The sequence below is a fragment of the Muscardinus avellanarius genome (assembly GCF_963383645.1).
Source record: "Muscardinus avellanarius genome assembly, chromosome: 7".
In the NCBI taxonomy this organism is placed as follows: domain Eukaryota; kingdom Metazoa; phylum Chordata; class Mammalia; order Rodentia; family Gliridae; genus Muscardinus; species Muscardinus avellanarius.
The window spans coordinates 98,516,467-98,539,162 of record NC_137793.1 but is presented as its reverse complement, the minus strand read 5'-3'; the positions used below and the strand labels follow the sequence as shown (position 1 = coordinate 98,539,162).

Below are 22,696 nucleotides of genomic sequence, written 5' to 3'. Positions count from 1 at the left end.
AAGAAGATATACAAATGGCCAATAGATACATGAAAATATGTTCATCATCATTAGCCATTAGGGAAATGCAAATTAAAACTAAGCTGAGATTTCATCTAACCCCAATCAGAGTGGCAAACATAAAGAAATCAAATAACAACAAATGCTGGCGAAGATGTAAGGAATGAGGGACACTTTTACACTGTTGGTGGAGTTGAAACTAGTTCAGCTGCTATGGAGATCAGTGTGGAGATTCCTTAGAAAACTAGATAGATTACTTGCATTTAATGTGATTATTGTTAGGGTAAGATTTAATTTTATTCCCTTAATATTTATTTTCTATTTTTTCTATTACTTCTCCTTTTCCAATATTCTTGTTTTGTTTTGGATTTGTAAATATAATTATATTGGTTTTATATCTTTTTAATTATAATTTTGTTATTTTAGTGGTTGTGTTAAGGTTCACAGCATATCCGCTTAACAGTCTTCTTTGAAATTAAATTATATTATGCCATTTTATTAGTAATAAAAGAAACTTATTAATGTATTGTTCCATTTTTCCCCCTCCCAGTTCTCATGCTACTGTGGCATTCTTTTGACTTTTATATGTATGATAAATTTAACTATGTGCTGATTGTGCTTTGGTTTAAATAAGTGATTATCTTTTAAAGAGGCTTAAGTAATAAAGCAATATATTTTATGTACTTACCATTTCCAGTTCTCTTCATTCCTTTTTTCATTTCATATTTCTTCTTGGGAGCATTTTCTTTTAGGAAAATATAAGAAATCTAAAGCACTTCCTACATCATTCACTTGATCCAAGTCTGTTGGAGTAGTTCTTACAGATTTTTGTGCATATAAAAATATGTTTTCTTTCATTTCTTTAAACATTTATTTTATAAAATAAACTCCAAATATGAAGCTTTTGATAGCTAGTAACAATTAAGAAACTCTTACATTGGTTTTGAGCAATTTTATTATGATTTACCTAAGTATTTTTTTATTTTCCTCATGATCAGACTTTGTTGCTTTTATTGGTGTTTTCTGAGGCTTTCTTGTGGGTTTAAAATCTTATTCAAACTAGAAAGATGATTTTTGCCTTTAATTATTTTCTTTTATTGGTGCATTGTAATTATATATCTTGATGTTCAGGGTGATAGAGGATAAAAGCACACAGTACTCATGGAGCCCTCCTCCAGTTCCCTCTTTGTTCCCTTCTCCTTCCTTCCTTCCTTCCTTCCTTCCTTCCTTCCTTCCTTCCTTCCTTCCTTCCTTCCTTCCTTCCTTCCTTCCTTCTTGATCAGCAAAGTGACTGATTTTAATGTTTGTGTATCTTGGATCATGTCCATTGAGGTGTTTTTCTCTTTCTCCCTCCCATTTTCCTCAGTGAGGTCACCTTCTTCACTCACCTAAAAGGTTTCCTGCTTTTTCTGGAGTCCCACCTGTGTCCCATTTTCTCCCTAGCTTTCACATATTAGGAAGAACATCTGACTTTTCACTTTTTATGACTGACTAATCTTACTTGGCATAATGTTATCCAGTTCCATTAATTTCCCTGTAAATGACATAATTTTGTTCTTTATAGCTGAGTAAAATTTTACTGTGTATATATCCCATAGTTTTATAATCCATTAATTTGTTGATGGGCATCTTGGCTGGTTCCTACTTTGGCAATTTTGAATTGTGCAGCTAAAAACATAGATATGTATGCATTAGTCTGGTAGTATTGTTTCCATTCCTTTGGGTATATAGTCAGGAGTGGAATAGCTGGCTCATATCGAAGGTTCATTCCCAATCTTCTGAGGATCCTTCACACTCTTTTCCAAAGTAATTGCACTAACTTGCAATCCCACCGACAATGTATTTGAGGTCCTATTGCTCCAAATCCTTGCCAGCATTTATTGTTGTTTGTATTTTAATGATTTCTATTCTATTTGGGGTTAGGTGAACCCTCAGGGTAGTTTTGACTTGTATTTCTCTGATTGCTAATGATGTTGAACATTTTTCTATACTTTTATTTGCCATTTGTATTTCTTCTTTTATGAAGAGTTGATTCTTGAATTGATCCTTTTGCAGTGTGAGAAAGCAGGCTTTATTTTATTTCTTTTTTTTTTTTTATAGATATCCAGTGTTTTCAACACAATTTGTTGAAGAGGCTATCTTTTTTACAGTACATTTTTGGCCCCTTTGTAAAAAATCAGTTATCTATGTGTGGATTTGTTTCAGAGTTTTCTATTCTGCCCCACTAGTCTATATGTTTTTATGCCAATACCATGCTATTTTTATTACTGTGGCTTTGTAGTATAGTTTGAAGTTAGGTATTGTGATGTTTCCTGCATGGCTCTTATTGCTGAGAACTCTTTTGGCTACTCTGAGTTTTATGTTGTTCCAAATAAATTTAAACACTGATTTTTTTATATCTGTGAAGAATGACCTTATTATTTAAATAGATATCACATTAAATTTCTAGGTTACTTTTGGAAGAATGGTTATTTTGATGATACTTATTCAGCCTATCCAAGAGTATGGGAAATCCATCCATCCTCTAAGATTTCTTCAAATTATTTTTTCAATATTTTATAATTTTAAGCTGTTTTATCTTCTTGGTTGAGATTTTTTCTAAATATTTTATTGTTTTGGAAGTAGAAATGTTTTCTGTATTTCTTTTTCAGTGGATTTATGGTTGGCATATAGAAAGGCTTCTGATTTTATAAGATTTATCTTGTATTCAGACATTTTGAATTTATTGATCAGTTCTAAAAGCCTTTTGATTGAGTTTTTGGTTTGGGTCTTTTTTGTATAATATAATGTCATCTGCAAATAGATATAGTTTCAGTTTTTATTTTCCTATTTGGACTACTTTGATTTTCTTCTCTTTATTTATTGCTCTAGCTAAAGTCTTACTTAATTATTAAAAAGGAGTGGTGATAGTAGACATCCTTCTTTTTGTTCTTGTTCTTAAGGGAAATTCTCATAGTTTTCCCCATTCAATATGATGTTCTATTCTGATTTTTTCAGTGTTTTTAACATGAATAAGTTTTGGGTTCTGTCAAATGCTTTTTTTGTAGTATTTATTGAAATGATAATGTGATTTTTTTCCTTAGTTCCATTTATGTAGTGAATTAAATAAATTGTATTTTATATATTGAAGCAGCCTCCTATCTCTGGTAAGAGCCAACTTGGTCATGGTATATAAACTTCTTGATGTTTTGAATATGTGTTGCTATTATTTTGTTTAAAACTTTTCCATCTAAGTTCATTGATGATATTTGTAGTTTTATTTTCTTGAAATCTATTCATTCAATTTTGGTATTAATGTGATGTTGGCTTTAAAATTCATTTGGGAAAGCTTGTTTCTTTCTATTTTATGAATTAGATTGAGAAATATTGGGATTAGAACTTCTATAAAGGTTTTTTATCAAATTCAGCTGAGAAACCATCTGGTTCTGGGATTTTGTTTGATGATAGGAACCTTATTACTGTTTGTCTCTTAGATTGCTATTGGTTGGTTTAAAATTTTTATATCTTTTTTATTTAATTTAGAAAGGTTGTATGTGGCTTGAAATGTGTTAATTTTTTTAGGTTTTCAATTTTTAAGTATATTTTTTCAAAGTATTTTATCATAATTTCTGTGCTGTCATCTCTTATTTTAGTAAATTGGGTTGATATTTTCTTTTGGTTAGGTTGGTTAATGATTTATCTAACTTATTTATTTATTTATTTTGAGAAACTAGTTTTTGGTTTTGTTGATTTCTGCTCTGATTTTAATGATTTCCTGTCTCATACTGGCTTTGGTATTAGACTTTTACTGTTTTTTAAAGGACTTTGAGGTGTGGCATTAGGTTATTTATTTGGTGATCTTCTATTCTTCTTATGTGAGCACTCAGGGCTATAAATTTTCTGTTTAATACTGCCTTTAAAGTGTCCCAGAGATTTTCATAAATCATGTCTGTATTTTCATTGGATTCTAGGAATTCCTTAATTTCTCTCTTTATTTCTTCTATGACTAATTCTTCATTCAGCAGTGTGGTGCTCAGTCTCTATGTGCTTATGAGATTATCTGGGCCTTCTTAGAGTTGATTTCTAGTATTTCTAGAGTTGATTTCAGTCTCTATGTGCTTATGAGATTATCTGGGCCTTCTTAGAGTTGATTTCTAGTATTTCTAGAGTTGATTTCAGTCTCTATGTGCTTATGAGATTATCTGGGCCTTCTTAGAGTTGATTTCTAGTATTTCTAGAGTTGATTTCAGTCTCTATGTGCTTATGAGATTATCTGGGCCTTCTTAGAGTTGATTTCTAGTATTATCCCATTAGGTTCTGAAAAGATGAGAGGGGTAATGTCACCTTTTATGACTTTGCAAATGTTTGCCTTTGTGGCCTTGAATATGGTCTATTTTGGAAAAGTTTCCATTGAGCTGCTGAAAAAAATGTGAATTCAGCTGTAGTTGGGTAAAATATTCTTTGTCTAGTAGCATCATTCTTAATTAATCCCATTTTATTACCCTGCACAAAAGTCAATTTAAGATGGATCAAAGACTTATAAATCAGAACAGAGACCTTGCTGCTTCTTGAAGAGGTCCAACATTTAAACACATAATTGCAGGTAAAAACTTTCTCAACAAGAACTCAAAGACACAATAAAGAAAAAGGCTGATCAATACATGGGATTGCATTAAGTGGAAGAACTTCGGTACAGCAAAGAAAACTATCAGAAACCTCAACAGAGAGCCAACAAAATGAAAGAAAAATTTTGTCAACTATTTTTTAATAGGAGAGTAATATTTAGAATATAAGAGAACTGAAGAAATTCAGCACTAAGAAAACAAATAACCCAATCAAAAAATGGGCTGGTGAACTAAATAGACACTTCACAAAAGGAGAAATCCAAATGACCAATAGATATGAAAAAATATTCAACATCATTAGCAATCAGAGAGATGCAAATCAAAACAACCCTGAGATTTCACCTAACTCCAACTAAAATGGCAATCATTGACAACAAAAATAGCAAATGTTGGCAAGGATATAGAGAAATGGGAATTCTAATATATTGTTGGTGGGACTGCAAATTAGTGGAAAACAGTATGGAGGATCCTCAGAAGAATGGGATTGAACCTACCATATGATCCAGAAATATCACTTAGCTAGTTTCTTGCTGAACCGCTTTCACAGATCTTTTAAGCAAGCCTCAAATCAAGAAGAAAAAGAACAACAACGAAAAATAATAAATAAAAATCAAGAAAACAGCCAAAGCCACAAGGGAAGCTCTTTTCCAAATGTACTCACTTTCAATTAAGCAATTCTTTAGGGTTCTTTATATTTTTTAAATTTTTTCTATTTTTCTCTTTCTCTCCTCTTCTATGTGTACATGGGAGAGATTATGTTCTATTATTTCTACTGAACTCCTAGTATACCTGTCTGCTAGCACCTTGTATTAAATCCACTTCGTATCACTATACCTAAATATTCTACATTAGCTAACTAGAATTCTTCTATTTTCACTATTTCTAATCTTTACTACATATTACCTAACTACAATCAAACTAGGATCCTACTTGATTTTATTTTCTACTTTATCCTGCTCTACCAGGGTTAAATCATGTCTTAGCTAGTTCCTTTATCCTGGTCTATGGTGAACTTCTTTCACATTGTTCTCACTTGGGAAGGATCCATTTCCAAGCTTCTGTAGCTATTGATACTACTGAATCTATTGCAGGTTTCCAGGCTGAAGGTCCTGGTTTCTGGACAACTTTGGTGGAAGGTAACCTTCAATTCTTTGCCTTTTGCCTCCCTCCATAAGTCACACTATGTTAATGTGTTTCTTCAAGTTTAGAAAGGCTAAGTCTCTTAGCAAGGCTTTATAATCTCATATAATAGTATCACATCTACATAATTACTTTCTCACTCACAGGTCCCATCAACAACAGGAAAGATTACATGGAATGTGTATATTCTGAAGAGTCATGAGGCAACTTTAGAAACCATCTGTTAAGGACAAACTTTTTTAAAAAATAGAATTATTGAGCCTGGCTTGGTGGCACAGGCTTATAATCCCAGCATTTGGGTTGATCAGTTCAAGGCCTTAGTGAGGCCCCTTGCAATTCAGCGAGACCCTGAATATAAAATAGGGCTGGGGATATAGCTCGGAGTTAGAATGCCCCTGGGTTCCATCCCTAGTACCGAAAAAAAAAATGTTTTTTGAATTATTTACTCAATAAATAATTAAAACTTTATATGTTATGTAAATCCCCTTAGGAAAAACAATCAAAGTCAGATGATGGATTCATTTTTTCTCAAAATAAAATTATACAATATTTTAGTTATACTATCACAAAAGAAACTTAAGAATATATTAATATATTAATGTGATATTTAGATAAGTTGGATGAATAGAATCTTCTAAAAATAATAGCAATTCAAAAAATTATATTTGACAAGTTCAAAACTATCAATAATATTGAGATAATATTTTATATAAATGTCATTAATTGGGGACTTCCGGGAAGATGGCGACCGAGAAAAGCGGGGCTTAAGAGCCCCGCTAACAACCAATCTCCATTACCACAAAATCAGCGCCTTTCATAGCCAGAAAACACCATCACCAGAGAAACAAAAAAATCACCAGGCTCCAGAGAGAAAGCAGACTGAGAACAGAGCTCAGAACCACAGAGGAGATACACCGGCCTCACGACCGAGGCCGCGGCAGCAGCGCCATACTGACGGCGGCAGCGGCTACTTCACCGGACGGCTACAGCAAGCCGAGGTGAGCTGCTGCGGGACAGCCAGGCGGGATTTCTCGCCGCAGGTAAAATCTAAAGCTCCCAGTGGCTGAACTCAGCACACGCTGCAGGGATTCAGAGTGGAAATCAAATCCAAGAAAAAATACGCCAGCCTCAAGGCCGAGGGCGTACCAGCGGCGCCATATTGTCACCGGCGGCAGCAGCAGAGAATTCACCGAAACCAGTACAGCTACATCTGCGTACTCAAGAATAGTGAGTCAAATTGCGGGCCACAGAGGAGAAATCCCAGTACTGTACTCCCTGGGACTTGACCCAGTGGGGGAGTGGCGGTGGTAGAGATATCACACCATAGGAGAATGCCCAACCTGGCACCCCCCACAGTCTAAAGCAGCCTCTATCAACTCTCTGGGTCGGAGACTCTGTGATACAACCCAGTAAAGGAGTAGTGGGGTCTGAGATACTACTGACTCGAGATCCAGAACACCTTAAGTGAAGTCATAGTGACTCAAGGGAAGAACCCAGAGAAGGCACAAACTTCCCGAAATCATGGGAAAGAGGAATAATACTGGAGCAATGAATGCCCACAACCCCACAACATCAGAACCTGATAAAACAGAAAATCAGAGATTTCTAGAAGATCAAATCAGGAAAATAACTGTAGAAATAATAGAGGTGCTTCGAAAATAACTCAGAGAGAGCCAAAAAGAGATAAAGGATACAATTAATGAAGTAAAGGCCTCAATTCAAAGCACAAACAACCGATTAGACCACATGGAGAACAGAATATCGCTCTTAGAAGATGATCATTCCAAAAATGAACGCATAGTTTCTAATCTAGAAAAAAATATCCGACAGCAGGAATCTGATATTGAAGAAATATGGGCCCATTTTAAGAGAGCTAACCTAAGAATAATTGGAATAGAGGAGGGAAAAGAAAGGGAAACCAAAGGGAAAAACAATCTCTTCAAGGAAGTAATAGCAGAAAATTTTCCAAACATAGAGCAAGAGATTGATACACAGATCCAGGAAACTTATAGAACTCCCTTTAGACAGGATCGGAGAAGAGGATCCCCACGCCACATAATTGTCAAAATGACCAATGTGGAAGCCAAGCAGAGAATCTTAAAGGCAACAAAAACAAAGGGCCAAGTGACATTCAGAGGCAAACCAATTAGAATCACTCCAGACTTCCCAAACCAAGTCATGAGAGCCAGAAGGGCTTGGAGTAACATATTCCAAACTCTGAAGGAAAACAACTTTCAGCCAAAAATTTCCTACCTAGCAAAACTTTCTATCAAATTAGATGGAGAAATAAGAAGCTTCCATGACAAACAGAAACTGAAGGAATTTATGTCTTCAAAACCAGCAGTAGAGAAAATACTCAAAGAGATTAACTACAAAGAAGAAATAGGTAACACACACCAGAACCAGAGAAACAAGAGTTTCCATCCAACAGTCAACTAAGATTGGTTATCTGTGGAGATTCATTATTTATGTTAGTCTTTTACCTATCTCTAAATGGTATTGTTTGCCTTTATTGTTGTTAATTTTTAGGATGTCTAGTTGGAATATTAATATACCTTCAGATATAGCATTTGGAAATATTTTATCCAACTCTATTAGTAACTTTTAACTCTGTTTACACTGTCTTTGGATATACAATATTTTTTTTTATTTTTTAGGGAGCTTGTATACTCTTTTGTTGCCTGTGTCATTGAAATCATATCCAAGAAATCACTGCCAATTTCAATGTTGTGAGGTTTTATGACCCAGATTTTCTCCTAAAAGTTTATAGTCTTAAGATTTATATTTAGGTCTTTTATCTATTTTGAGTTAATATTTCTATTTGGGATTAGGTAAGGGTCCAACTTTATTCTTTTCCATGTAATTATTATGTTTCAACAATATTTCGTTAAAAGATTATTATTTCCACCACCAAATGTTCGTGGAAACCTTGTCAAAAATAACTTGACAATATAGGGAAGAATTTAGCTCTAGGCTTTTATTTAACTCCAATGGTTTATATATCTGCCTTTAGAATAGTACTACACTGTTTCAATTATTGTAGCTTTATATGGTTTGAAATCAGAATATATATATATATATATATATATATATATATATATATATATCTTCTAGCTTTGTTCTTTTTCAAGATCGTTTTGGGTATCTAGAGTCCATATTCCATATTAGGATAGATTTTTTTCTGGAAAATAAATATATAAATATATGATAGTTTCACCTAAAAAAATAGAAAAAAATATTATCTGGTAAGAAAGAAAGTAAAAAGAAATATTGAAATGTTATCTTTAAGTCATCAAAAGCTTGGTATCAGACAAATGAAACTGTTATGTGAGATTATCATTTTTAATTTTGGATAAATTGCTATAATACTAGATGTCAACCACTAAGCCAAGCATGGGAAGGAGGGATGGGGAGGGAATGGGGTGGGGATCGAGTGGGGGCTGACTGGGGGATGTGTGCATGTATGTGTACAAAAGTTTGTATCCCACTATGTTGTATGAATACAGTGCACCAATAAAAATAAAAAATAAATTAAAATAAATAAATAAATAAATAAATGTCATTAATTGCATTACTATGACAATTAAGCTATATGAGTGTTTGAGACAATGCTTTTTAATTTACAAATATGAAAATTAACTACAGTTCACATTTAGTTTCATAATTATAAGAGGGAAAGACAACAAAGTGCTCTATTATATTTTCTAGAAATCTACTTAGAGTTAACACTAATTACTCATCTCTTTTGTGTTTTACAAGAATTGCATGATAAAAGCTTGCATGATTTTGCAGATTTAATTATATTTTTGCCATTGTCAGATAATAATTGTATTTGACTTTATTTTTTGGCAATAATTTGCCTCTTAAATTCTGAGAATCAAGAGACATTATTCAGCATTTGTTCAAGAAATGAAATGCCCTATACACAGCAGTTGTAAAACAAGTTGAAATGAAAGAAATTTTGTGTCTTGCACAAAAAAATCTCAGCACTCTTAGCCTGAATTATAAGTGAGAAAGACATCTTTTATCTATGCCAGATGACATTTTTAACTTACCTTTTAATGAAAAAAAGTATACTCTCTCAATAAAAATGAACATATCTGAGTGTGTATATAATGTAAGAAATCTGTAGATTAGAAGTGTCGATAGACATCAGATTCTGGTTTCAACATAAGCTAGTGGGTGGTTTCACAATAATTGAACTTGGAGCTATGCTTGACCTGGACAATCACAAATCACTTAAAATTAAAACAGCGTGAAAAAGGAATCCTACTGAGGTCCACTTTAAATCCAAGAAGGTGCTAGGGTGTGGTGGCCTAGACCTGTATCCCTAGTATTTGAGAGGCTGAGACAGGAGGATCACAGGTTCAAGGATAGCCTCAGCAAGAAATGAGACTTTCAGCTACCTAGAGAGACCCTGTTTCAAAAGAGAAAATAAAATAGGGCTGAGGTTGTAGTTTAGAGGCAGAATGCCCCTGAGTTCAACCCAAGTACCAGAAAAAGAAAGAAAATAAAGGAAAAGAATAGAAGAGAAAAGAAGAGAAAGAAAAAAAAGTACCCAATGGCCCAACTCTTCTCCCCATTTCCACTGCTAAATCCTTGCTTACTGGAATAACTTCTATGCCATGTCAGCCAGTACATCCCTTTCATTTCTTCCTCAGTTAAAAAATAAAATATGAGTAAAACCATTCAGAATTTCTTCTTGCACCATCCCTATTCTTTCTTCCCCCTCTTCTAAAGTTCCACCTTTCCTTGCCATCTGCAGCCAGTCTACACACACCTTAAAACAATGTCCCCTTTGTGATCCCCATCTCACGACCATAGTTTTAGGGGATGGGGCATTATCTGGTAGCACATCAAGGTGAGGCTTCTGGCTCTCAGAGTGCAAGCTACTTTCTCTCTTTCAAATTTGCTCTAGATCACTCGCTTTCTATTAGTCACTTCTGTTTTGTGGCTTATTTATTTGTTTAAGTTTTTATTGGCGCACTGTAGTCATCTCTTGTATTGGTGTGTTGAAGTCATTGGTACAAAATGGCAGAGGTGTGCACACACACACACACACACACACACACACACACACACACACACACCACTCATTTAGCCATTGATGGCTCATTTCTAACCACAGATGAAGTAGAAGTTTCATGAAGACTTACTCCCAGCCGAATAACCAGAGCCCGAGAAGGCAACTTGTTTGCAGTAGCGTGCCCTGTACAAACAGGGGCTTTTTGTGGAGAAAGATGTGCAGCAAATACTCATGAAGTTCAGACCTGAGCTGTGTAGGGATATTTCTTGTTGAGTATAATATGAGCATAGAAACACCATTGCATATTTCTACTTAGTGCTGAACCAAAAAAATCAATACTGTATAATAAACACACTTACAACAATGCTCTCTTCTATTAGAAAATACAGTTTGAGTTACTGTTTATATCATTAAAATCGATTTCTGAAAAAGTCTATTTCTCCTCAGAATCTTCAACCTATATATATTTAACAATCTCCTACCTTACAACATTGTAAAATAACTAAGACATCTACATTTGTGCCGGCTATATTTTTATCTATACAACATAAGAGTTATTTATGCACTTGATTGCTCAATGTAATGTAAGTCTTATGATCAGAAGCTGACTGTGTTGTACTATTTACATTTTCAGAAATCGTTTGCCCAGCTCTGTCTACCAGCAATATTAAAGATGCATAGATCAGGATACCACATTATTATCTGTGTAACTCTTAAGTTAAAGATGTTTCTCTAACACCTTCTATTATCTGCAGTGTGTTTTGGACAAAAGATATACCTTAGGGCAATTTTACTTAGCTTTATCAAAATATTGAAGTAAATTTTCAACTAATAGACAAAAACTTGTACATGCATTAATTTTAGTTTTATAAATGGAAAAGTTATATGTAATATATTTTGTATTAGCTATAAAATGTTAGATTTGCAATGCACAGAAGTGCTCTTTATATTTTATTTTGAGATTGTTATTCTAGGATCGCACAGTGCCAACTATTGTTTGATTATTTTACAATGGCCATTGGCTAGATAATATAATATCTGAACAAAACTATCAGGGAAATATGTTTACAGTTTCTAAAATGTTTTGTTCCATTTTGAGGATCACAAATTCTCTATATTAGTTTTCCTTTTCTCCTCTTCATCCTTCATCTTTTTCTCCCTTTTTTCTCTCTCTTTCTCTTCCTCCTTTTCTTTCTCCTACCTCTCTATTTTTCTTTTATCTCATGTCTTTTTTTTAATTAGAGCTGCATTACTTTCTAATTTTAGTTTTTGGTAAAGTCGGTATTAATGTAGGCAAAATCAAATGATTTCTGTGAACACCTGGGTAGTACTCACTAATTCTGTATCATAGTATATTTTTACTTTTAGAAATTTACAACCGAGTACTTGAACTTCTTGACTGTATTTCAAAAATAATGAGGAAAAACATTCTTAAACTAGAATTTTATAATACTATTTTGTACCATGGACCACTATGAGCCTTACTAAAGTCCTTTTTTTTAGTAATATTTTTAAATCCATAAGGTTTTAAAATATCAAAGAAAGTGGTATTATTAAAAGAAACTTGTATATGAGTATACTTCATGTGGGTGTTTATGTACTATGGAATAAATTTTTAAAAATTCAAGTATATCCCAGTACTTGGAAGGCTGAGACAGAAGAATCTCAGGCTTGTGGCCAGCCTCAGCTACTTAATGATGCACTTTTCAACTTAGTGAGACCGTGTTTCAAATAAAACAATAAAAAATAGAGGTGGGGCTGTTGCTCAGAGGTAGAATGCCCTTGAGTTCAAAACCCAGTGCCATAAACAAACAAACAAAAAATCCAAGTATATTTATTTTAATTGGACTTGGCCATAAAAAAACTCTGACCCAGTAGTCAAGTGAGAAAATTACAGCAACGTGTGTACAATTATATCTTCAATATACTGTTTAAGTCAAAACAAAAAGAAAGCACAAAATACATGTTTGTAATACATTTGCATAAATCAATGGACTAATGAAACATGTAGAGGTGCACATTGCTTGCATTTTGGAGATGGGAAAGACAGAGGGATGAGAAAATGCTAGAAGGAACTCACTCGTACCTTGATGGCGGTGGATGCAATTTGAATATGGTGAAGTCTCCGAAGTGTGCTGTCCCTGTCAATGAAATAGGAAGCCGCGAGCTGATGCAGGGTCTCCAGAGTGACCGAGGAGCTGTTGGTGCCGGAGTCGCTCCCTTCAGAGCGTTTGCTCAGCTTCCGCTTGTCCACGAAAATTGTGAGTGACTCCTCTCCTGCATTAATAATATTCCACATTACTCCATTTCCACTTAAAACCATGACCTTGAATTTATCTGCAGGTGAGTACGCTTGGAAGGTAAAGAGTTTCATGTTTAGCTTTTAATTTGTTATTATTTCCCAAGGGCCTAGAAGAGTGGCAGGAATATTGAAGGCTATAAGTATACATTTAGTGAATGCTGGCTACCTACATATCCCAAACAATTTCTTAAGATTTCACTGAATTTCTTATATAATGTAGCTTACCTAACACTCATATAGCTCCAAAGCACACCAAGTTATTACATAAAATGAACTAATGAACTTAGGTAGAGTTGTACGAAATTTTATTAATCCCCAATTTTTTTAAACCACAGAATAGTATATCAAAATGGAAACATGAAAATACAGGAGATATTTTCAATTGCAAGTTTAAAATGCAGATACTGTATAATTATTCATATATGGTTGTATGTGTGCATATGTAGATATCACACACACAAACACACACACACACACCCATATATGTATATGTATGTATATATATATATATATATATATTAGGATTCAGAAGTTTTCTATAGATAACATATTAAAATACAATATATGCATCAGCTCTGTGAAAATCACTAAAACCTGTGGAAGATACTGGTAAAGAATTCTCAATTGTGAAATTAAAATCTGTTACCATTCAGCTGCTTTATTTGGTGTTCGAATGTGAATAAAACTACCCATGCCATTTAAGTTAGACATGAAGAACTCAGATCCTCAGGTTTCCTAATACTGAATATTCATCTAGCTAGCAATTGTCAAACTTACTATTTCTCTACTCCCAAGAACCCACCCGTTCTGGTGGCATTATGCCCACTTAAAATTTGACAAGCTACTTTATAAAAGGCCAAATAAAAGCATCTAGTTAAGTGGTTTGCATTTCCTCTCTTTCTTGGAAACGGTATCAATTTCAAAATGACATAGCTTAGGTGAAGACCTGGTCCAAAGGGATCCTATGCCCCTGCAAGAGATCAGGCCAATTTATATCAGAATCAGGTGTCAACAAATGTTGTCTAAGAATCAGCTTCCCGGTTTGTATGTGGACGGCAATATTCACACTAGAAATCAAGCACGCTAAGTAAAATAGTGAAAGGAGACTTATCCATCAAGAATATAGATAGATGAGTTAATTAATCAACAACATAAGGTCATGTGTGTGAGATAAAAACAGTTTTGAGCTGAGAGCACAGGAGCAAAAAGTAATAGATATGTAAATACTACAAGAAACTAACAAAAAGATGATCAACAAGTGAGGAAAGATGGGTGAATATATCTCAGAATGACCATCGAACCTGAAAGTAACTCACACATGGGCCATGTTGTGAGAGAGTAACAAAAGAAACATACCACAGAGCTATAGTCTAAGAGCACAAAAAATCAGCCCAGTCATTTATGCGAGACATATCTTAGAAAGATTAGACATAAAATGGCAAGTAAAAATAAAAACAAATCAATGGTAATAATCTTGATATAAGATCTTATAGAATTTATGCAAAAGATACTAAGTGAGGAAAAAGGAAGACATTATTAGTGCTGTTCACCAAAACCTCTGAAGTTGCTTTAAAAACAACACTTTCCATTGAGCAGAAATTATAGAAGCAATAGACACACTCTGATAGTATTACAAGATTTAATGAACATTGCTTAGACCTAAATGGATCCAAGAGTGGTTAAGAAAATATTGTTTGAGATGTATACAATCTAGTTGATAAGCTAGAATTTGCAAGTGATCATTAAATATTATAATAATAATAATAATTATAATGGGATTCATTTTAAATAGCTATAGTTAATTTATAACTAGTTTGAAAGATTTCTTTTTATAAACATATGCTTAAGGTTACACAGAAAATTTACAAAGATGACAATATATTTGCTATAAGTAAATAAATTCTTAGTAAATGAAGAAAAATTGAAAACATGTAGAGCTATTCACTACCATATAATAAAACTGAAAATTATAGAAAATTTAAAATGCATTCTCTATGAAAAAACTCATCATATTTAAATAGAAAATAAATAAAGGCAGATTTAAAATTTTGAAGGAAATTATTATCTCAGAATCTAAGGTAGATCTACCTAGTCAGTATATAGAGAAATATTCATAATATTAAATATATATCTTGGAGAGCAATAAAAAACTAGGTTATATAATTGAAACCAAATAACTATGACAAAATGTGGCTATGTAAAATGAAAATGTATAAATAAATAAAAACAGGTGTTAAGGAGTTTTTAAAGAATACAAATTATAAATCTTGGCTGGCATGTTGGCACACACTTCTAATCCCAATACATGGGAGACAGAGACAGGATGATTGCAGGTTCAAGGCCAGCCTCAACTACTTAATGAGGCCCTCTGCAACTTACTGATAGCTTGTTTTATAAAAAATAATCATTGTATAAAATATTTTACAAATAAATTTAGGTGACACAGAACATATGATCACAGATATTCACTTTGTAGATGCACAGATATCTTCACACACACACACACACACACACACACACACACACACACACACACACACCAAACTCAATTTATTTCAAAGGTAATTCTGCCCAAATTTTAAAGATTTAAAAAGAAAAATTCTAGCTGGGCATGGTGACGCAGGTTTGTAATCCCAGCGTTTGGGAGGCTAAAAAAGGAGGCTATCAGCTCGTGGACAGCCTCAGTTACTTAGTGAGGCCCTTTGTAACTCAGTGAGACCCTGTTTGAAAATAAAGAGTGAAAAAGCAGGCTGGGGGTTTAGCTGGGAGGTAGAATGCCCCTGCGTTCCATGCCCAGTCCCCCCCCCCCCAAAAAAATTGTATATCCTAGAAATGTTTTCAGAGCATATAAAATAAAAGTTCAATTCTATTGTTATAAACAGTATAAAATTGGCAAAATTGTCTGGAAAATATCACATTTATATACAACAACATATAGTATTATAATTTATGAATATTAATTCCAAACCATAATATAATTCACAATCATAAGTAAAGCCATCATAAATAGCATCCAGCAGAAAACTTGAAAATCTCATGTCATGACAAAATATAAGTCTAATAACTCTAGAATTATTCAATATAAAAAACTATTCATAAAATTCAGCATATTAATATGATCCTAATATTCCTGATCACTATTAAAATGTTGGATAGTTATAAATATTTATAATAATTAGAAATTAATAAATTTAGAATCAGTGCATAATTTTGAAAAGGATAAAACAGTGCCCCTAACCTAAGAGCCAGCACCTTACTTAATGGTGAAACTCAGGAAGCATTCCAATTAAAATCAGAACCAAGCCGGGCGTGGTGGTGCATGCTTGTAATCCCTGCGCTTGGCTTAGGAGACTGTGTTTCCAAAATAAAAAAATGTAAAAATGGGTCTGTGAGTGTAGCCCGGAAGTAGAAGGGCTTCCAGGAACCCCAGTACCACCCAAAAAAAAAAAGTCAGAACCAGACAGACATTGGCACTACAACTTAACATGATAACAAAACTTAACGTGATAACAGATAGAGCAAAAGGCAAATATAGATGACAATGCAAATTAGAGTAATAATGTTAGAAATAAACACTTCAGTCTATGATATTTTTTGCAGGTTAAAATAATTTTACATGAGTAAAACTTGGAAGAAATGAAAGGACAAAATACTAAACAAAGTAACAACACATAGTAAGGTAGAAGAAAATAATAAAATGTATTAATAACTCAGTAGATTAAGTATATAAATATTAATTAGCTGTAATAACAAATAAGGGTATACCACCTAAAATAGCATGAAAATGCAAAATATATTTAAGCAAAATTATAAAATAGTCCTGAAATTTACAAAAATAGCTTTTGACAGTGGTATTTATTTCATGAATAGCAATATTCCACATTAAAGCATGTCTAAACTTTTTTCAGTCAACTTATAATTAAAAAACCAAAAAACCAAACGTAATTTATTTGTTTTTTTCTAGAACTATTAAGTCAATTTTTCATTTAGATATTAACAATTATCATAAAATTTACCAGAAACTTTTTCTGAGAAATTAAGAGTGAGGATATTTTATCATATATAATTCCATATAAAATCTAGGTAATTAAAGCAGTATAGAATTAATGTGTGAATGAAAAGAAAAATGAAAGAGAAGGAATCCATAAAATGACAAATACATGTATAAAATGACCATAAAATAAGTCTGGGAGAGTAATCCATTGAGGAAAGATGAACTTTTTATTAAATAACATTTTGACATTTCAGTAGCCATTTTAAAAATGAATGGTATCCTTTCATACAAGGATAAATTTTGAATATATTATAAGCATCAAACTTTACTAAATTAAACCATTCAAATGCCAGAATAAAAAAAAAACACAAGAAAACATACATTGAAAACACAATGATAATTAATATTCCAAATGTAATAAAAGATAAATGAATTAGACCAGTAAAAACAAATATTTTAGAACAAGAAACTCTAAATAAAATTTTCATTAGTAATGTATATTTCAGATATATAACAGTCAAAAGTTTAATTACTGTAAGATTCAAAGTGTTTTTAAAAGGTATGAAGAGACTGGTATGACGGCACACGCTTGTAATCCCAGCATTTGGGAGACTGAGATAGGAGGATCATGGTTTGAGAACAGCCTCAGCTACTTAGTGAGGCCCTTTGCAAGGCAGTGAGGTCCTTCTTCAAAATAAAGAATTAAAGAAATAATAATAAGGCTGGGGGTGTAGCTTGAAGTAGAATGTTCCTAGGTTCCACCCCCAGTACTAAATAAATAAATAAATAAATAAATAAATAAATAAATAAATGTATGGAGGAAAAGAAAAAATGATTCAAAGATAAGAGATAGGACAAGAGTGCTTAGGTAAGAAAAGATAAAAGTAGTCCACATAAGTTTGGAAAGATAATCCAAATTATGGTGTGAGCAGTTTAAATTTAGAAGGTTTTAAAAATAACTTCACAGTCGGGCATGGTGGCGCACGCTTGAAATCTCAACATTCGGGAGGCTGAGACCAGAGGATCGCGGTTCATAAACAGCCTCAGCTACTTAGTGAGGCCCTCTGCAACTCAGTGATACCCGGTTTCAAAATAAAGAATAAAAAATAGGTCAGGGTTGTAGCTCAGAGGTTGAATACCCCCTGGGTTCCACCCCCAGACCCGCAAACAAACAAACAAACAAACAAACAAAAAAACTTCACTATTAGAAATTTGCAAAAATCCAAAATTTTGACAATTTAAGAAAGCTATTATCAAAATAAAACTTCAAAAGTCCTTTAATATATTGCAAGTAGAATTGCAAACCAATATAATGCAAAAGGAAATTGACAGAAGTTTTCAAAAATCAAGATATCAGTCCTACTTTTAAGAATCTACCACAAAAAATACTGGATAAAATATTTGAAAGTTTTCTCACTGTGGTTTTTTCTTTAGCATTTGGAAACAATACAAAAATCTAATAGAAAACAAAAAACATATTGCAGTGATATAGTAGAAGACTGTGCAGCAGCCACAAGAAAACAGCAAGGATGATATTTATATATTAATAGGATGAAAGTAAAGTAGATAAAAAGTACTACCCAAATAGCTTAAATATAAAAAAAAAACAATGAGTTGAGAGGCTGAGACAGGAGGATTGCAGGTCCAAGGCTAGTCTCAGTAAGTTATTAAGACCCTATTTCAAACTAAGAAATTAAAAGGGCTGGAAGTTAAGCAGGGAGTGGTGGCGCATGCTTGTAATCCCCACGCTTGGGAGGCTGAGACAGGAGGATCGCACGGGTTCAAAGCCAGCCTCAGCTACTTAGTGAGGCTCTCAGCAACTTAGTGAGACCCTGTTTCCAAATAAAATATAAAAAAGGTCTGGGAGTATAGCCCGGAGGTAGAAAGCCTCTGGGTTTTACCCCCAGTACCACCAAAATAAATAAATAAATAAATAAATAAATAAATAAATAAATAAATAAATGGGCTGGAAGTGTAAGTCAAGAGATAAAATGACCCTAAATTCAATCCCCAGTAAAAAAAAAGTAAACAAAAATGAAAAATATGTATATTTCTTTTTATTAGAATACAAATCAACACTGGAATGATTAACCAAATATCTATATAAATATTTGTCTAAAGGGAGGAGAACGGATGAATGCCTTTGGAAGAAAGGCTCCTTTAGATATAATTCCTTGCCATGGTTTTTAGTAGTGAAAATATATTAATAATATGATTTATATATAAAATTAAAATTAAATCAAATAGAGAAGAGCCACCCACAAAAATTGTCACTAGGTAGAGTTCAATTTCATAAAAATAATTATGTTACGAACAGAGTGCTTTGAATGTAAGTCAATTTTTTTGGAAATATTCTGAGGCCATATAAAAACTAACACAAATTAACAAGTATCATTCTGATCTGTACTTATGAGTAAGAATATTAATAGTAAGTAAGCATGACTTAACATGATAAAATGTCATATAGGAATTTTTGTACAAAATACTCTACTTTGGGTATGTTAAACATTCATTTATAAAAAAAAAATAATGGCACGGATTTTCACAATCTTCATTTTATAGTGTGCCCAGATTTAAAACACATTGATTCATTTAAAAAATTCTTGATTGGTATATTTATAATTAATATTGTGGCTCAGAGGCAATTCTAGAACATTCAGCAGTCCGCTGATGAATCTGCTTGAAAAATACATTTGAACATTTTAAAAACAGCATCCAAGTATATAAACTTCTTGTATCTACATCGTTTTCTGCATATTCCTAAATTTAAAATGGAGCTTGCTAAGTTTCTTAAAAATAATATGTAATATCTTCTTCAATTTGTTAATATATAAAACTCCAAAACATAGGTTGAATTGACTAAGTGCACATTAGTTTTGCCTTCTGGAGGTGTGTAAAGGTCATTTGAATATGTAAAGTGATCCATTCCACTTGGGCTCTCTGAGTATAATTAGTGAGTTTTCTCATTACTAGAATGCTCAGACATTAATTGAAAAACTACATGTCGTTGACCAGCAGAGATAATTAAAACCACTAGAGGAGAATCTTTCACTACATTGTGAGGTCCTGGAAGAGAGAGAAATGTAGAATTAGTTATTACAGTTTAGATGTAAGTGTTGCGAATTTTATTGTCAAGCAGATTTGGGTTTTAATGCTGGGATAAATTTAATAATCAAATGATCCTAAATCACAGAAGAATCAGCTTCCTTTTATGTAACATGAGCACAGTAATTATTTTTTTCAAGAATCAATGTAAGCATAAAACAGATATTTGTAAAGGGTTTATAATTTGATTTAAACACCATCAGGATTCAAAAGGTCAGAATTCAAAAGTAGCTAGTGCGCTATTATTCTCTTTCATTCACAGTTCTTAAGAGCCACATAAAGCAATGCTTTCTATACCTAGACATTTCTCATATTTTTTGCTCTTTTGTCTTCTTTGTAATGAGCAAACACCTGCTTTCAACTTTTTATAAATTTATTAACTCTGAACTCTGTCCAAAAATCAAAGGGGGGGGAGGGAGAGGGAGAGGGAGAGGGAGAGTGGGGAGGGAGAGTGGGGAGAGGGAGAGTGGGGAGAGGGAGAGGGAGAGGGAGAGGGAGAGGGAGAGGGAGAGGGAGAGGGAGAGGGAGAGGGAGAGGGAGAGGGAGAGGGGGAGAGAGAGAGAGAGAGAGAGAGAGAGAGAGAGAGAGAGAGAGAGAGAGAGAGAGAGAGAAAATATCCCCTCACTCAGTTTTTAAAATTTTTTGTGTCTTTGCAGTTCAGGTCAAATATTCCAGATCCTTAATTTCTTTTTAGCATGACTCCAGTTGAGTGACTTCACCCAAAAAGACAAAACTAGGTCTTCTTTATTTTATTTTATTTTATTTTATTTTATTTATTTATTTATGTGTGTGGGTTTGGGGATGGAACCCAGGGGCATTTGACCTCCGAGCTACACCCACTGACCTACTTTTATTCTTTATTTTGAAACAGGGTCTCACTAAGTTGCAGAGGGCCTCACTAAGTAGCTGAGGCTGTCTGCGAACTGTGATCCTCCTGTCTCTGCCTCCCAAGCACAGGGATTAAAAGCGTGCGCCACCACGCCCAGCCTTCTTTATTTTAGAAAGTAAATAAAAGCTGGCCAGGTAGTGATGCTTCTACTCCCAGTACTTGGGAGGTCCAGACAGGAGGATCACAGGGTCAAGGTCAGTTTCAGCAATTTAGCAAGGCCCTCAATAACTTAGTGAGACCCTGTTTCAAAAGGTAGAAGGTGTAGCTCAGAGGTAGATGCCCCTGGGTTCAGACCCTTACAACCCCCCTCCATATATACAGAATTAAAATTGATATAGGAATATTTTTCAAATATTAAACTCTTGTATGACAAAATTTGAGAATGACACAGCATAAGTCAGAGATCACTGTTTAAGACATTAAGCAATGATGAATGGTGATCTAAAGTCATTATGCATAACATGCATGAAAAGGTATTCCTTTTCTATCTAAGACTCAAAAAATACTTCCTTTCGCTTTTCATATATATAGTATCAATATTTATAAGTTACAGGCTATTAAGTATTCTTACATTTACCCTGAAGAAAATTCTATTTTTTAATATATTTAAATTAAAAAAATTTCAATTAAGTAATTTTGAAAGCAAAATGATATAATGAGAGGAAGAAAGAACATGAGTTTTGGGATCAAATGTATGTATGTTAGGCTAATCCTGTGAGCACATTTTATCTCAACTTGATGGCACTGAGATGCAGCTAAAGTTACAAATGCCCTGAGCATCCCCTTCTCCAAAACAGGGTGGAGATATTCTTCTCTCAGTTCTCTGGGAATTAAACAATATAATTGTTCTGTAGAACAAAGAAGAACACGTATTATATGTACAATAAATACATGTTGGTTTGCTTTATCTTCTTTTTTTTTTTTTTTGGTGGTACTGGGGTTTCTGGAAGCCCTTCTACCTCTGGGCTACACTCCCAGACCTACTTTTTAAAAAATATTTTTATTTGGAAAGAGGGTCTCATAAGCCAGCACGGCTGGCTTTGAACCTGTGCGATCCTCCTGTCTCCACTTCCCAAGCGCGGGGATTACAAGTGTGTGCCACCACGCCCAGCTTTATCTTCCTATTTTTATTTGAACCTCACAGCAAATGAAGAAGTTTTGATTCCTTATAAGTAAGAATTTGATATTATGGAATTTCACCACAGGAGCCTGGAGTTAGTAAAAAAAAAAATTGTTTCCTAGTCAATTTTATAACCATGATCTATGTGATTATTAAAGGCAGCACCGAGCTCTTCTTTCTAATAGCCTGATAAGGAAAATCCATTCATAAATTACTTGCAGTGCTTTTCTATAGAGGAACATTAATCCGTGTACGCAAAAGCTTCTTCAGCACTCTAGTATGTGAGGCAGCTTGAGTCTGTATTTTAAATTACTGAAATTGTTCTTTTATGAATGTCCTGTTGTAAGCCATTGCTTATAATATGCCAGACAACTTTGGTGTAAACTGGCTAGCTTCTGCTAAAGAATAAGTGTTATAAGTAATAGGTCATTAGGTGTCTACAATTTTTGGCAATGTCTTTCAATTTATGAGAAAAATACAGTCATTTTTCTCCAAGAGATTTTGCACTTTAAGCAA

The 22,696-nt window shown here is 33.5% G+C and overlaps 1 protein-coding gene across 3 annotated transcripts in view; it reads right to left on the bottom strand.

Annotated features, from left to right (window-relative positions):
- BRINP3 (BMP/retinoic acid inducible neural specific 3) overlaps positions 1–22,696 on the bottom strand; it is a gene marked incomplete at both ends in the record, with an annotated part of 382,413 nt that overhangs the window by 171,854 nt on the left and 187,863 nt on the right. For all 3 annotated transcript variants that reach the window (XM_080699392.1, XM_080699393.1, XM_080699394.1), the window contains one exon: positions 12,857–13,047. In XM_080699392.1, the coding sequence (XP_080555518.1) occupies positions 12,857–13,047 (191 nt within the window). The remainder of the gene's footprint in view (positions 1–12,856; positions 13,048–22,696) is intronic.